This window comes from Punica granatum, chromosome 1, assembly GCF_007655135.1.
Source record: "Punica granatum isolate Tunisia-2019 chromosome 1, ASM765513v2, whole genome shotgun sequence".
NCBI lineage: Eukaryota > Viridiplantae > Streptophyta > Magnoliopsida > Myrtales > Lythraceae > Punica > Punica granatum.
In genome coordinates this window covers 54,787,883-54,802,910 of record NC_045127.1, presented here as the reverse complement: position 1 = coordinate 54,802,910, position 15,028 = coordinate 54,787,883, and the positions used below count along the sequence as shown (strand labels likewise).

At 42.0% G+C, this 15,028-nt stretch overlaps 3 protein-coding genes across 9 annotated transcripts; 1 reads left to right on the top strand and 2 right to left on the bottom strand.

Annotated features, from left to right (window-relative positions):
• Positions 1–1,635: 1,635 nt before the first annotated feature.
• On the top strand, positions 1,636–5,232 carry LOC116192436 (U-box domain-containing protein 24-like). 2 transcript variants are annotated; one of them, XM_031520989.1, is made up of 3 exons: positions 1,636–2,942; positions 3,143–3,443; positions 3,579–5,232. In XM_031520989.1, the coding sequence occupies exons 1-3, from the start codon at positions 2,181–2,183 to the stop codon at positions 5,057–5,059; spliced, it is 2,544 nt and encodes an 847-aa protein (XP_031376849.1). In that variant the 5' UTR covers positions 1,636–2,180; the 3' UTR covers positions 5,060–5,232. The 2 variants fall into 2 exon arrangements, with proteins under 2 accessions (XP_031376849.1, XP_031376850.1); XM_031520990.1 differs by having other exon boundaries at positions 1,638–2,942; positions 3,594–5,232.
• LOC116192438 (F-box protein SKIP5) lies at positions 5,196–7,530 on the bottom strand. The gene is made up of 5 exons (XM_031520992.1): positions 7,159–7,530; positions 6,555–6,699; positions 6,399–6,477; positions 6,072–6,130; positions 5,196–5,710 (listed from the first exon to the last, which is right to left on the bottom strand). The coding sequence occupies exons 1-5, from the start codon at positions 7,316–7,318 to the stop codon at positions 5,359–5,361; spliced, it is 795 nt and encodes a 264-aa protein (XP_031376852.1). The 5' UTR covers positions 7,319–7,530; the 3' UTR covers positions 5,196–5,358.
• A 270-nt stretch (positions 7,531–7,800) lies between these two features.
• LOC116192437 (protein LNK2) lies at positions 7,801–13,537 on the bottom strand. Of its 6 annotated transcripts, none has more exons than XR_004154071.1 (11): positions 13,376–13,537; positions 13,115–13,261; positions 12,092–12,431; positions 11,876–11,999; positions 10,972–11,284; positions 10,787–10,873; positions 9,280–10,008; positions 9,038–9,195; positions 8,515–8,874; positions 8,212–8,415; positions 7,801–7,938 (listed from the first exon to the last, which is right to left on the bottom strand). XR_004154071.1 is itself a non-coding variant. In XM_031520991.1 (10 exons), exons 2-9 carry the CDS (start codon positions 13,136–13,138, stop codon positions 8,544–8,546), a joined length of 2,106 nt encoding a protein of 701 aa, XP_031376851.1. In that variant the 5' UTR covers positions 13,139–13,261; positions 13,376–13,537; the 3' UTR covers positions 7,983–8,415; positions 8,515–8,543. The 6 variants fall into 6 exon arrangements, 1 of the variants encoding a protein (XP_031376851.1); XR_004154074.1 differs by having other exon boundaries at positions 11,876–11,993; XR_004154073.1 differs by having other exon boundaries at positions 12,095–12,431.
• Positions 13,538–15,028: the final 1,491 nt, after the last annotated feature.

Genomic DNA, 15,028 nt, shown 5'->3' with positions numbered 1-15,028 from the left:
AAAGAAGTTATGTTTATATATATATAAAGTCAAATGGGGTGCCTGTCATGTGAGCCCACCTCCACGTCAGGTGGTAACAAGGTATTCAGGTGGCTGAAAATGAGACTAGTCCCTCTAAAATGTCCCAGACTCGCATTTTCAAAAGCTACTTCAATGGGGGCAGCGAAACGAGCCGTCCCATTTCGCTAACTTGGTCCGAAATGGGATGCCCAACCCCTTGGAGATCCTCTAAAGAATACTCATGGATGTTATTGGTAGGGATAGAACATTTTTCGGCCCGTTCACCAAAAAAAAGAATATTTGGGTCGGTTAAAAATTTTGACACGATTAATGTTTATATCTTAGAAGTGCGCCTCATAATGACCATTCAATATGAGCAACCTGGATACATGCTTTTTATCAAGTAATGTCTCCCCTAATAATCGGCATGTCACGACCATTGAAGATATAAATGACATTCTATTTGTATCATGGCAAATGTCAGATCATAAATATGTGTCACTCTATTGTCACAGTATACCATATGAGATTGATAAGAGAAGTTTTCGAATTAAATTGGCGAAATTTTATGTGTTCTTCAAATCTCAATAGGAGTGAGTGCATTTTATTTTTAAAATGGCTAATTTAAAAAACAAGAGTATATAAAAGTATATATATATATATTGAGGTTAATAACAAAAAAATCCAAACTTTTCACATTTTAACGATTTTAGCACAAAACTTTTCATTTAGCTAATTAAATCACAAACTACCGATTTGGCAACATTTTAGCACACCGTCAATTTCTCTGTTAGTTTTAATCGAAATTGCTGACGTGTACATGATGGTGTCACGTGACACACGGTAATTGCCCAAGTGGGTCTCACATTTTAAAAAATATTCTTAAAATTTAAAAATAATAAAAAGGAAAAAGGCCATAAGGGCGATTGTGAAGAGGAAGAAAGGTGGCCGGTAGTGGGGCCTCAACACCGGCCTCCACCCCCAATTGGGGTGGCCAACGACCTAAATACATGGAATCAAAAACACCTATCAACGCCAATTGGGCTCCAATTTCGACCCCCATTCGGAATAAAAAACTCACTGTCACCGGTGGCTCTAATTGGGGGTTGGTGGCTAGCATCGAAGCCGCCCCTGGCGGCCAACTCCCTTCCTCCTCACTTGCGGCCTTTTTTTTTGCTTTTTTTTTTTAAAAAAAAAATGTGGAATCCACTCGGTCAATCACCGTGTGTCACATGGCACCGTCATGTACATGTCAGCAAATCCGATTAAAATTAATGGAAAAATTGACGGTGTGTTAACATTGTTATTAAATCGTGCTAAAAAAAATTCGTGTTAAAATTGTTAAAATGTGAAGAGTAAAGTTTTTTTATTTGTATTTTTTGTTATTAACAGTATATATTACCGATAAATAATTTTATAAAACTAAAAGAACAGGACCTGGACGTAAACAGGTGGGCGGACAAATACATATCAAAATATGAAATAAAGAACGCGGTGCATGCGCCTAAGACAAGCGGGACCTACCTTATCATGTTTGGGCTGACATACACCGGGTTCATCGTATATCGTTTCGTTAAAAAAGAGGATGGGAGTTGAGTCAGTTGACTCCGTCGTCGACTCGTCTCCATGGCCATGGAGGATGCCGAAGCAGCTGCGAGAGAGAGAGAGAGAGAGAGAGAGAGTAGCCTTTCCTTCCTGAGTTCCCATGACTGGGTTGTGCGTCAATAATATTATCATAGATAGATAGAGTCAGAGCCTCCCTCCCCACTGACGCTGACTCCTTAGATATCGCTCACCACTAAGCTCCAACGAGAAAGAAAGACCTCCATTTCTCTTTCCTTCATGTCAACTTCCATGGCCATTGGTATCCCATTCCCACCCACCAGAACGTAACAGTGTGTCCTTCTCCTCTGTTTCTCCTGCCTTCCTTCCTCGCATCAAAGGCCACCCGACGACACGCTAAAGCTCGGTCTTTTCTTCTCTTCACTCGGTATTGTATTGAATTGTATCGTATTGTATTCCCCGTCCAACACGAACCCACTTCGGCTGAAGTTGAACCATCTTCATGTCTCCTCCGCTTGCCCTGTTCGTCTCCATATTCTCTGTTCCTCGAGCTTGAAACTCCCAGACAAATTTCTGCCGCTGGCCAAGATTTTTTTAGCTCCGTTGAGTTTGATTTGATGGAAGAAAGAAGTTACCCGGAGCTCGTCTCGGAGCTGGAGGCTTTGGTCGATGCCGTCGCGTCGCTTGCAAAGAGCTTCGAAACGGAGAGAGAAGCTCTCTCTGACTTCTCCCTGCTGGTAGAGAGATTCGCCCCGATATTGGCCGATTTACGAGACGTTGATAAGGCGAAGGACACGGTTCCTATCAGGAAGGGAATCGAATGCCTCGGCAAAGAATTTCGGAAAGCCGAGGCTCTGCTGGGATCCGATTCGAGGACCTCGGCCAAGCAGCTCGAGGACTTGGTTCACGATCTCGGGAGGTCACTCGGGCTCGTCCTCTTCGCAAGCCTCGATGACGTCTCGTCTGACACAAAAGGGAAGATAGGGGCATTGCACAAGGAGCTGATGGGCGCGAGTTTTGGTGCTAGTCGGGTCACGAGTGCAAGCATAAGCAGCAACTTGAGGCTCGGGAGTGAATCGGAAACAGAGCTGGAGGAGGAAGGTGACCGGATTCTTGTGGAGGAGGAAAGGATCAGTCTCGATACGGATGATGTGGCGTTGAAGCTCAAATACGGTGATGACGATGAGCTCAGACGTTCTCTCTTAGGTCTGCAAGGTTTGGTCAGTGGGAAGTTGGTGACTTGGGAGTGGATCAATGATCAAGCTGTTGTCTCGATTCTGATTAGCCGGTTGAGTTCCTGCAGTTCGTGTAAACCCGACATTCGCCTCGCAATGATTCGGATCCTGAGAACCCTTGCATCGGAAAATGTCGAAAGCAAGGTAAGGTACTTTACCCGAACAAGCTATGGAACTCCATGTTTTCACAAACTGCAAGCTCGTCTCTAAAGCTATGGTCCGCCATAACTCCTTGCTGGGGACATCAAAATATCATTGTTCATAGCACAGGGACAACTGCATCAAAAAATCCAATCCTGTTTTTTATTTGTTTGTGATGAATTGTAGTTTTATTTGTGTTACAGGAGAAAATGGCAGATTCCAGTTCGTTATCTGTGCTGGTGAGATCTTTAGCGCGGGATGCAGAGGAACGGAGGGAAGCTGTTGGGCTCTTACTCCATCTCTCGGACCATCCCACAGTGAGGAGGCAAGTCGGGCGAATCCAAGGTTGTATAGTTATGCTTGTGGCAATACTCAATGGGGAAGACTCGATTGCTTCTTGTGATGCAGCGAAGATGTTGAATGCTCTGTCGGGCAATGCCCAGAATGCACTTCATATGGCAGAAGCTGGATACTTCAAGCCACTAGTTCAATACCTAAAAGAAGGTCAGTTTCTTCTATCATTACACGACTTTCTTTTCCTATATAATTTCGTGAATACCAAGCTGCGCACTAACAGTTGCTTTTATATAAGAAAACTGTGTTCAAATTCCGTTTCTTAACAAGGTCGGTGATCCGAAGGTTTCCCTTCTTCAGGTTCAGACATGAGCAAGATTCTCATGGCCACTGCCCTTTCAAGGATGGAGCTCACTGATCAAAGCAAAGCTTCTCTCGGGGAAGATGGGGCGATCGGTCCTTTAGTCAAGATGTTCAATGCAGGAAAGCTCGAGGCTAAGTTATCTGCTCTCAACGCATTGCAGAACTTGTCAAGCTTGACTGAAAACATACAACGACTTGTCACTTCGGGTATTGTGGCACCTCTGCTTCAGCTGCTTTTCTCCGTAACTTCGGTCCTCATGACTCTCCGAGAGCCTGCCTCTGCCATTCTTGCAAGAATCGCACAGTCTGAGACTGCCCTCGTTAACCCGGAAGTTGCTCGACAGATGCTCTCGCTCTTGAATTTCTCAAGCCCGGTAATTCAATGTCACCTCCTGCAGGCTCTCAATAGCATCTCAGGGCATCCCGGTGCTTCCAGGATCAGGAGAAAGATGAAGGAAAACGGCGCAATTCAGCTTCTCCTGCCCTTCCTGACTGAAAGCAGCACCAAGATAAGGACCGGAGCATTGGAGTTGCTTTACACTCTTTCCAGAGACTCGCCTGATGAGTTAACGGAAGAGGTTGGGGAATCTCATATAAATACTGTTATCCAGATTCTATCTTCATCAATGTCTGAGAACGAAAAGGCTGCTGCTGTTGGTTTACTTGGGAATCTCCCGATCAGCGATAAGAAAGCCACAGATATGCTAAAGAGGGCAGATTTGCTTCCGATCCTCATCTCGGAGTTGGCTTCTGTTGCTGCAACTTTGACCTCTTCCGGGACCACAGAGTCTGCTTTAGCCGAGAACATTGCCGGTGTATTGATCCGGTTCACGATTCCATCCAATAAGAAGCTGCAGCTTCTAGCAGCTGAACATGGGGTTGTTCCGTTGCTTGTGAAGCTGTTGTCCTGCGGGTCCACTCTGGCAAAATCTCGAGCTGCCATTTCACTGGCTCAGCTATCGCAGAACTCGCCGTCCCTCAGTAAATCAAGAAAGCCGAGGTGGCTCTGTGTGGCCCCTTCTTCAGCCTCGTTCTGCGAGGTTCACGATGGTTACTGCTTCATTAAGAAAACGTTCTGCTTGGTAAAAGCTGGGTCTATCCCTCCAATGATCCAAATCTTGGAAGGGAAAGACATAGGGGCCGACGAAGGAGTTCTGGAGGCGCTTATGACTCTCATGCAGGATGAGATTTGGGAGAGCGGAAGCAATTACTTGGCCAAAACCTCAGGTTGCATCCCGGCGATAATAAAGGTTTTAGAGTCCGGAACCGCAAAAGCCCATGAGAGAGCTCTATCAATCCTGGAGAGGGTCTTTAGGATCGATGAGCACAAGAGGCAGTTTGGGGAATCTGCTCAGGGCGTTCTCGTCGATTTGGCCCAGAGCGGGGATCCTCGACTGAAATCGACAGTTGCAAGATTACTGGCTCAGCTTGAGCTCCTGCAAGTTCAATCCAGTTACTTCTGAGACAAACAGACTTCGTAATTTTTCGGTGTGTAACTCTTTTTCCATGTACATCTGTACAATGTCCTGCTTTGCTTTCTCCACGGTAAATGGGGACACAGATACTCTTGTTCAGACAGAAACTCGGTGTGACAGAATATTCAATAAATCCAAGATTATTGGTTGGTTTGTTCTTATAAGCTATTGATTCAGAATTACAAACAACATATCCTAACATGTTACAACTTGAAAAACAGTATGACATACAACTGAACATCCATACCATAAATAAACTATGTTACGAGAATTCACAAAGAGATTTGCTAAGACTGACACTCGACTTCAAACCAGAAAAAGAGGGAAGTGCGGGCACAGATGACCCTAACTTGCTGCAATGTCAAGTCCCCGCTCGTCAAGACTGCCTTTGCACCGCCTTCAATCCTTGTCCGAGAAACGGAGACACTATCATTGCCTGGACAGTCGATGCAGGGAAAAGACTTACAGCTTTTTGCTGTGCTGATTATTGGGTAAGATAGGAAGTCGAGAGGGTTCGTTTCGCACTGGAGAACACAGCCATCTATAATAAGCCTCCCACTCCGGTGGAGCAAACAACATCCGAGCTCGGCTTTCACCGTTAGGTTTGTGAGTTTACAGGTTGACAGGAACTCCAGGGCACTGCTCCAACACAAGAACCAAAATACAAGAATGTGAATACTCTACGTCCCTAAATACAAGAATGTGAATACTCTACGTCCCTAAATTGTGAATCATGGCTGTTTCAGTGACTCGAAAAAATCAAAACTGAAATGGCTGTTCAGTGGCTGTCCATGGGACTAATCAATGAAGCAATCATTGAATGAACATTTGGTTCTCAACCACATGCTCTGGAGTCTCGGTTCTTCAAAGAGTAAAATTATGGCACTGAGGTCAGAACATGACAGCAGCACAGAGCCTACTCTTAAATGTGGAGAGAGAACCCTATAATGATGTATTGAAGACAGCAATGGAGGAACGATAAAAAAGACATCGTGCAGACCTGTCTGAACCCCGCGAACAAATAAGTGTGGTGTCATCTGGAACCTCACCACCACCAATCTGAACAAACGGTGTTGAGATGGAATGAGACGGAGATCAGAATGAAAAATTCCAGGAAGACATTGAATACTTCCTAGCATCCCAACAGGCACTAGCACGTTTTGCAGAAAAGAGAAAAGGAAATGCTAAGAAACAGTACAAAAGAATCTATCAGGAGCCCTGTGTTTCCATAAATCCATTAAAGAAGATGGATATATAGTTGATGAGTATATTCTCTAATAAAAGGAAATTACAAGGTTGCCAATTTTTTAGTTCAACAGGCACATACCAGGCAGAGCGGTTTCCTTATTTGAATATTAGAGGCGAGGTGGTTCCCACCTGGCGAAATCAGAATGGTATCACCGGGTCTGCGTGGTATGCAGAAGCCAGATTAGGTCTCCATAAAAGATATAAATTGACAGTCTTAAAAAAGCAGAACTCGAACCTCGCAGCAGAAACAGCTGACTCAATGTCGGTAAAAACTCCAGGTTTGGTCGAATCTTTAGCTGATCGGTCCACTTGAAGCCATAGACGAGGGTGGCATGCCAAGAAACGCCATCTGTGGCAAACGAGGGCCGTGTTATGCCTATCTGCAAACCCAGTAACAATATTGTGACAGATAATGCACAGAACCATTTCCCATGCAGGTGCATGAAAATCTGCCATGACTGGAAAAACTTCATGAACATTTCATTAAGCTAATGAGTACCACTCAAGTAATCAAAAGGCAAGCACTCCCAAACTTCATAAATTTGCAACTGCGAAACATAATAACCCTAGCAAAAATTAACCAATCCCAACAAAATTCAAGACGCCGAAACGATGCATTCTATCACTCGGATCCCTCATTTCAGATTGACGGGAGCAGCTAGAGACCCAATCAAATACAACAGATAGATCTACAACCAATAAACAAAGAAGTCGAAAAGAATTCTGCCGCAAAAGTTAATTCAACGAAGCTAAAGATCGAACTGTAGAAGGAAACCCAAGTCATCACCGGCATAGATGTGATCACATCGAAGAAGTAGGGTTGGGGTGGGGTGAATTACCGGGAATAGGGGACAGGAAGCTGAAGATGTGCATGAGACACCCATCGTCGAGAGCGTTGATGGGAACAAAAGAGGAGACTGCCGATGGTTTGGACCTCCTCCTCTTACTGGAGTTCGCGCTTGCCCTCAAACGTTGCCTCTCTTCTCCCGCTTCGTCCATGGAGGCGAGCTCCGCAGGGAACCGACGGAGCTTTGGAATCAGAGCTGAACTGAGGACTGCTTCTCAGCTCTCCCTCTCTCCCTCCCTCCCTCTCTCTCTCTCATGTCGGACGATTGGTCGATCGACCGTGAAATATCATAGTCGTTGTTGCCCGACATATCCATGTTGGGCCAGGCCGAATTCATTTCAGCCCACAAAGAGAATTTTTCAAGTTTCCATTTCTTTCCCCCTAAAGAAAATTAAGAAACACTTGCATATGTAAAATTACGTGATTTCTTTTCTTCTTCTTCTTCTTCTTTTTCGAGAAAACTGCACGAGTCTTACTTACATTTTAAACCGGTCACGTCCATCATTGCCGTTCACCCAAAGTTTACTTTACTTTTTCCAATGCGGTATCAATTCCGTTACCGAGCATCACCCGAATCTATTCTAATCAACCTCCGAAAGGAAGAGAATACTTTCGCGAGAGTATGGAAAAGTTGGAAGAAAGAAATACTTCAGGGTAAGCGAATGGAATGCCCATAAATACTCCCACGTCGAGAATGAAGCTTCAACCTCGGGAGTGATACCGTGTTGACGAGCTGCAAAATTCTGTTTAAAGAGGAACTGAGATGCAGAACCTACAAGAGGCTGACATCCAAATAAGTTGGTGACACAAGCAAGATGCACGGTGACCGACATATAATTATACATTGAGTTACTGCCAAGACACCGGGAAGCGAAAAAAGAAGCTTGGCCAAGATATTTGCAAATACCTCTTTACAAGGTTAGAGGATACACAAACCCGACATTGATACGGTCACAGGCATTGTTTTGGGTCAATGCGGAGCAAACAATCTAAAAACTGGAAAAAAAACTGTCCAAGATCATTCCACACACAGAACGGTACTTACTGGCATTTAAGCAGAGGCTTGAGTTCGAGTTCAAGTTCAAGACACTGTTAAGTGCAGGTGACTGAAGTAACTGGACGAACAATTAGCCATTGACTTTGCCAATAAGATAGCCTACATAGAGTTTCTCGTAGAGAGACCGATGTGATATGACACATTAACTGACACCAGCCTCTGCAAACGGGTGCCTCATGGAGAACCAATCAGCTGACAATGAAAGAAAACCTCGGCATTACCAGTAAATCCATAAAACCAAGAACCGGAAACATGTTGATGGGCACGCAAGAGATAAAAGGAAGGAATTACCCGCATAAGTTCCAAAGCTATCCCAGCCATCACTGAGAAGCCTCAAACTCCATGGGCACCCCACTCGATGCATTCTCTGAGGTATCCAAGCAAGGGCTACTGCTCTTGATAAGATAAATCTGCTGGCTATCTTTGGGGCTTTTTGGTCCTTGGTGAAACCCACCTTGTTCAGCTTGAGATCTCTTGAACAAGTTCGATGCATCTGAGGTTTTGCTTTCTCCAGGAAGCTTAGTAAGACGAGGCGAGTCTGGAGTCCCGGGATGTTTGGCAGAGGATTCTAAAGGTCTATGGAAAAGCAAATGGGCCACTGCTCGGTCGATGGGGTTGGTCTCTGTTTCGACATCAGGCATTCTAACATGCCTGCAATACCAAAAACTTCCATTTCGTAAATTAACCTGAAAATCGTCATTGTGTTATAGAAAATGTGTACCATCAGATAATAATCTTGGACCGTGTTAAAGCTAAACTTTTGACTGCGAAAAAAGAAAAGCCATAAGTTAAGAGAAGGTACTCATTCATCAACCTGGTATCGGCATTGTTATCCTCCTTGGACAAACCTTCACTCTCATCTTTCGAGCATGTATTTGTGCTGCTCGTATCACTAGTATAATGCCTCTGCACCGCACTTTTTGCCAATCGGAACAAGCTATCACGAATACAGAGTCTTATTTTGCTGTCCAACTGCATCATATTATCACAAAGTCATTGCAAACAAGTCAAATACACATATCTACAAGAGCCACTCAAAATAATAAAGAAACATACCTTTGCAATTACATCTTGAAGCCGATGCAGCACTATGTCCTCAGCTGCAGAGTCAGCTACTGCAACAGAGATTGTATTCGAATCATCCTGTTCCACCGCAGAGTTGGTATCAACAGAAGGGAGAGTGCTCATATCATCAATTCCAAAATCAGCCCCACTGACATGCTGAATTTGGTTCTCCACAGGACCTTTCTGAGACATGGAATAAGAAGCAGCTTGATTGTTAAACTGCTCCTGCTGTCTTTGAATGGCAAGCATTGCTTGCATTTGCTGCCGCCGCCTCAACTTCTCAATCTTTTCTCGTGGGGTCATGGTAGGAGGTTTATCAGAGGAATCAACTCGCTTGTTTATTGGATTTACTTCAACAGGGGAAACTTCAAACCCGGAAACCATAGCCTGACCCTTTAGCTTTCCAGACTGCAGACTATGAGACACTGACGGAGATGCTGGAAAGGGATTAGGCACATTCCCAAATGCATGAGGATACAAATATGGGTTGTGTATATGCTGGTAATGAAAAGAATCAAGCCCTGGGATGTTCCTCAATTGACTCATAGCAGGCGGAGCACATGCGTGCATCACTGAAGGTGCCAACTGGGGGTGGTGCTCATACTGTCCTGATGAATTTCCAGCAGAAGACCAGGCACCGTATAAATCTCTTGATATTCTCCCCTCGTTTTTCCCTTCCTGTTTTTTCTGACCCTTGTGATGCTTCTTTTGCCTGGGAACCTGCAGAGAGTATCATCGACGGTATTTCATTGGCCTGAGCACTCAACTCATACAAAGTTGACACACATTTTGTATCTTACTCCATGACTTTAGTAAGAACCAGTAACTGCATCTCTTCAAACCGGCAAAAGAATTATTCCTTTGAATTCATGACTATTTTTACGCATTCACACTAGCCAATAGCCATTTTGCACAAAGGATTAATATGGCTGGAGCAATTATACACCTCAGCTTTCAACCGTTGCAGGCTCTAATTATCAAGTATCAGATACGGGGAGAAAAAATGAAGAAAGACAGAAAAATAAAAGAAGTTTACTGATCTGCAAACAAAAGGTTTCTGTAGTGCACCCGACCCTCAACATAGTATTAGAGCACAGATTTTGCTTTGAAGTCTTGGCAGCCCCCTATTTTGTTTATTTATTGTCTGCCTCTGTTCTCAATTTAACTTATTCTGCATGCACATGTCAAGCCCACCTTGCATGTGCAAAGAATTTAAAAATCATGCTCGGTATGCATCATTCTGCAATTCTGAAGCATCAACATGCATTTAACAGGCAGCCAATGAAGCAGACAAATTGTGACCTGCAACTTCCCATTTGCGTTGTGACCGCTCTAAACATGAGAGGGACTTCTATTAAACAAAGAAGTACACACATGCATATACAGCGGCAAACTATATATGTTAAGTGTGTAAAATCTACCAGGGGAACAAACGGCATCGAAAATCACGTGTATAAATAAGCCAAGTGAGCAATAAGACTGCAGAAAAGATCAATACCTTGTCAGAGTACTCATTGGGGGTTAAAATGTTATCAGCAGCAAGATGAGTGGTCGCTGTACTGGCTCCAGCCACCGGAAAATTACTCTGGTTATAACACCAAAAAGATAATACTTCATATACTTTTCTCTAGAAATCAATCATAATTAAAGGACTAATCACAAAGACAATTGGACCATTATTACCTGCTCCTTCATATCATGTTTAATTTGATCTCTGCCGTGTTCTGCAAGCTCAAGAGGTGCACTACCATGCTGGAAATGAAGAGATGGAGGATCATCCGATTTCCCGTAAACAAGATTAAGTGAACCATCATCTTCTTGTGCATTTTCTGCTTTCACTTGCAAAATCTCAGAAGCATCTGTTAATGCTTCTGACCCCAATTTGGGAGAATCCCCCGATATAGAGAAGGACTTAATTGAGCTATTTGTTACGTCCTTAGAACACCACAGCTCATCAGCATTGCCGAGAACATGGCCAAATAGTGGCTCATCATTGCTGCAAGATCAACACTTGTGAGGATGTTTAGTCAGATGGATACCACGGGAAATAGAAGAAAAAACAGGCAAAGGAATAGTGCATATGCTGGAAACAATTTATAAAATTCCCACTCAAGAAAGCTTACCAATAATTTTACAAATATGAGGTTTTACGCTTAATCTACCACTTAGCATATCCTGTCAGAAATAAAGGCCAAACCAGGGAACGAGGTAAAGACTAATTACGATAGCAAGGATTTTATGCTTATTCTACCACTTAGAATACCATGTAAGAGATACACTCAATTTAAGGAAAGAGGCAAAAGCTTGGTTGTGATAACCCCAATGCAAGACATGTATAGATACGCAATAAACCGCCTCACTGATGCATAGATCATATGATCTTAGTTCATGGGCATCGATGTTCTCAAATAGTTTTTTTCTTTCTCAGTATATGATCATGACAACTTCGACATTCACATACCCTGACAAGAAGAGCACGATATAGCGTATTGCATAGATCCCCCCAGAACTGAACTTGAAAAGTACAAAATAGCAAAGCAAACGGAAAACCAGAGCATGTGAACAACAGAAATGAGTCTCGAATTACCTAAAAATTCGATCAAGATCATCAAAACTTCCAATACTCTCCCATCCATAGTCGACAAAATCATTCTGCTCCGCCTCTTGAGGATTTTCGAAGATTTGATTATTTCTATCAGATTGAGCTGTCTCTGACATTAAGATTTAAGATGAAATTAGAAATCCCAATAAACGAGTGAATAAATAAATAAATAAATCCATTTCTATTGATCGATATTCTCACCACCTTTGCTTGAATCATATTTCGCAGTTTCGGAAACATCATTAGACACTTCCGCCGTTAAGGCTTCTTGATCATCTTTTATGAAATTTGATGAAGACAGATCAGGCCATGAGTCCATGCTAACTTCTGATGACGCAATCCTTCCATCCTTGTCAAAGTTAGAACTGCTCTCCAGCTTTGCATCGGAAAAACCGTCTTCAGTTACAAGGGTTTTCTGTCCAGTCCGCTTAGTGGCAGCACCTTGTTGGTTCGGTTCCTTCTTGTTACGATTATTCCCCTCTGGATATGGGACTATATGGTCATCACCCTCCCCTGCCTCATCCCATATTATATTTGCTAGCTGAGGACACAAACCATAGATAAGAAACCTGAAAGCTAATCGTAGCGAACAGCATAACAGAATTGACAGTATAGGTCCATCAACTAAAATGTGTGAAGGTGTCAAAATTGACAAAGAGCAAGTGCATAACTCTTCCTTAGGAAAAAGCAGGTAATTCTACGCAATTGCAGCTAATCGGGAGGCAACTCAGCAGGCAAAGGTAGGGGATGCTCAGGAAAGTTTACGCTCATGGAAGATCCTCGAGAGTTTTACTTTTTTCCAATTCCATCCATTCATGCACCATTCTTCTCTCGAAATTCTACCAAAACATTCATCATGGCAGAGTCCTACTAGCAGGACAAAACATAAATAACATCAATTCCCCCATAAATATTGACCTGATTCTCCTAAAACACCTCCAAAATCCAACAACAACATGAACCGCATCTACCCTTTTCCTAAAAATAAATAAATAAATAAAATAAAATAAAATAAAATATTCCACTCCTTGTCTAGATGCAGCTCAATCATTTTCATGCACAGAAAGCTGAAGAACAACACAGCACAACCCAACATGACCAAACCAAATTCCACCCAACCCAACACAACAGAACACGGGACAGAGTTCATCATAAAGGAACACAGAAAACTATATGAAATACGAAGGTAGTCCAGAGAAGAAGACAAAAGGCAGGGTGTTTTACCTCTTCGTCGTTCCAATCAAACATATCTAACTAAACCAGAGCAACTCTCAGCGTTATAATCCAATTCAGGTATACATTTGTAGATGAAAATCCCACACATCTCAATTCTCCAATAAGATGAAGGAGGGAGGAGCAGGAGGAGTGTATCTGATCAACCATGAATGAAAACAGAGCAAATCGTCAACCGAAGATCACAAGCTTTCACAACAAAAATCAATGAGAGAATTCAACAAAACGATTCCGAACAAAGGCCAAGCTTACTTTAGGGAGAAGACATCCAAACGATTCGACAACACTACTACACTGAGCAAAGCACAGCACAGCGCAGCGCAGAGACAGAGAGAGAGAGAGTGGGGAGGGAAGGAAGGGGCGAGGGTTCACGTGACGTCACGTGGGAGGAGCGAATGAAGGTGGGGAGGGTTAGACTTTCGGGACATGGGTCTTTAGTTGTCTGACACGTGTCAGGGTCGTATCTCAACTTGTGGCCAGGAGAGGCCGATCCATTGCTGCAACCTGATTGGCCGAACCGAAGATTTTTGTTCATTTCAATTTCATTTAGGAAAGCATTTGGGTTTCATTTCATTGCGGGGAATCTCGGGCCCGCATTCGACCGTGGTAGTGTCGCTTTCTGTGGGCCGTCATGGGCCGACTCTAGATCAGGATTTACCGTCAGATAGAAACTGCTTATATTATACACATCATTTGGGTTAATGCTTAAATTAATGTGTGTGTATATATATATATATATATATTAATTCAGACTATTTATTACGAGATATGACGTGATTTTCGGGATATTTCCATATATTCCCCAAGATTTGTTACAGTAGAATCTTCTCGTAATACTATTCCCACCAAATTGTTCCGTTCATGTAACGAGAACTTTCCACATGGACTCATGAAATTCTTCTATTTGTGCCCTCCTAAGTTCGTGGTCAGCTATTTCTTCGAGTCTCTCCATTAATATAACTTAAATTTTTTTCCTAAGTTTCATAATATATTTACAATTTTATTATATATTTCCAATGAGATTTTTACAGTGCGTATCTTTTACAACTTATTTACAAATATCAATTAATATAACTATTTCCAACTTTTTATTAATTTCTAATTTTTTAGATTATAAAATTAGTAATATCAATAATGCCACTTACAGTGCGCTGAACCTAATTTCCAGTGGGAATTAATTAACTTATGGTGGGGTCACGTGCCACTTGGTCCTGTCAAATTTGTGTGTGTTACTTACTGAAATTGTTCCGTGCTATGTGTGAATATTCTTAATTATGTTAGATTGTATTCTGATGCAGAATTTTCGTTAGTGTTTTTTATGATGTAATATAATAAATGAAAAAGAATAATAATAGGTAGATGCTTAAACAATAAAAGTGAGAACCATAAAAAATGTAATTAATGAAAAAGAACAAAATAAATTTAAAAAACTTTATATACAATTAAAAAGAATTGAAAAAAGAATAGATGGATAGTGGTATTATGTAGGTTTTTTATTTTTATTTTTTATGAATAAGGATAGTGGCCTTACATAGTAGTTTTGCGAGATGGGTAAAAAAAAACTGAGTGGAGAAGTGATTCATCTACCTATCAATCTATATCAGCAATTGAAGAAAGGAAGGTGTAAGATAACTTTTTGTTTTCAAAATTATCTTTTAATCAGATTCTTCAAAAAATTAATAGCCACAAATTTTAAAGGCAATTTTATCATTTTAATTCATAAATCTCATTCACTCCACTTTCTTTTTACTGTAATTTCTCTCTTTTCTCTCTTTCCTTCTCTTCCTTTCTCTTATTTCAAATTTCATTTTATTTATATAATTATTCTTATTTAACAATGAATTTCGTAAAATTCCATATACAATAAAGGAAGATTTTATATGTAGCATGTAACACGGGAACTTT

Coding starts and splice junctions, on each gene's coding strand:
- LOC116192438 (XM_031520992.1), bottom strand. CDS start 7,318: ATGGACGAAGCGGGAGAAGAGAGGCAACGTTTGAGGGCAAGCGCGAAC. Junction 6,700..7,158: donor CTTCCTGTCCCCTATTCCCG/GTAATTCACCCC, acceptor CTGGGTTTGCAG/ATAGGCATAACACGGCCCTC. Junction 5,711..6,071: donor TGTTCGCGGGGTTCAGACAG/GTCTGCACGATG, acceptor GTGTTGGAGCAG/TGCCCTGGAGTTCCTGTCAA.
- LOC116192437 (XM_031520991.1), bottom strand. CDS start 13,138: ATGTTTGATTGGAACGACGAAGAG. Junction 12,432..13,114: donor TTGATTGGAACGACGAAGAG/GTAAAACACCCT, acceptor TTGTGTCCTCAG/CTAGCAAATATAATATGGGA. Junction 10,009..10,786: donor CCAATGAGTACTCTGACAAG/GTATTGATCTTT, acceptor TACTCTCTGCAG/GTTCCCAGGCAAAAGAAGCA.
- LOC116192436 (XM_031520989.1), top strand. CDS start 2,181: ATGGAAGAAAGAAGTTACCCGGAGCTCGTCTCGGAGCTGGAGGCTTTG. Junction 2,943..3,142: donor CGGAAAATGTCGAAAGCAAG/GTAAGGTACTTT, acceptor TTTGTGTTACAG/GAGAAAATGGCAGATTCCAG. Junction 3,444..3,578: donor AGTTCAATACCTAAAAGAAG/GTCAGTTTCTTC, acceptor GGTGATCCGAAG/GTTTCCCTTCTTCAGGTTCA.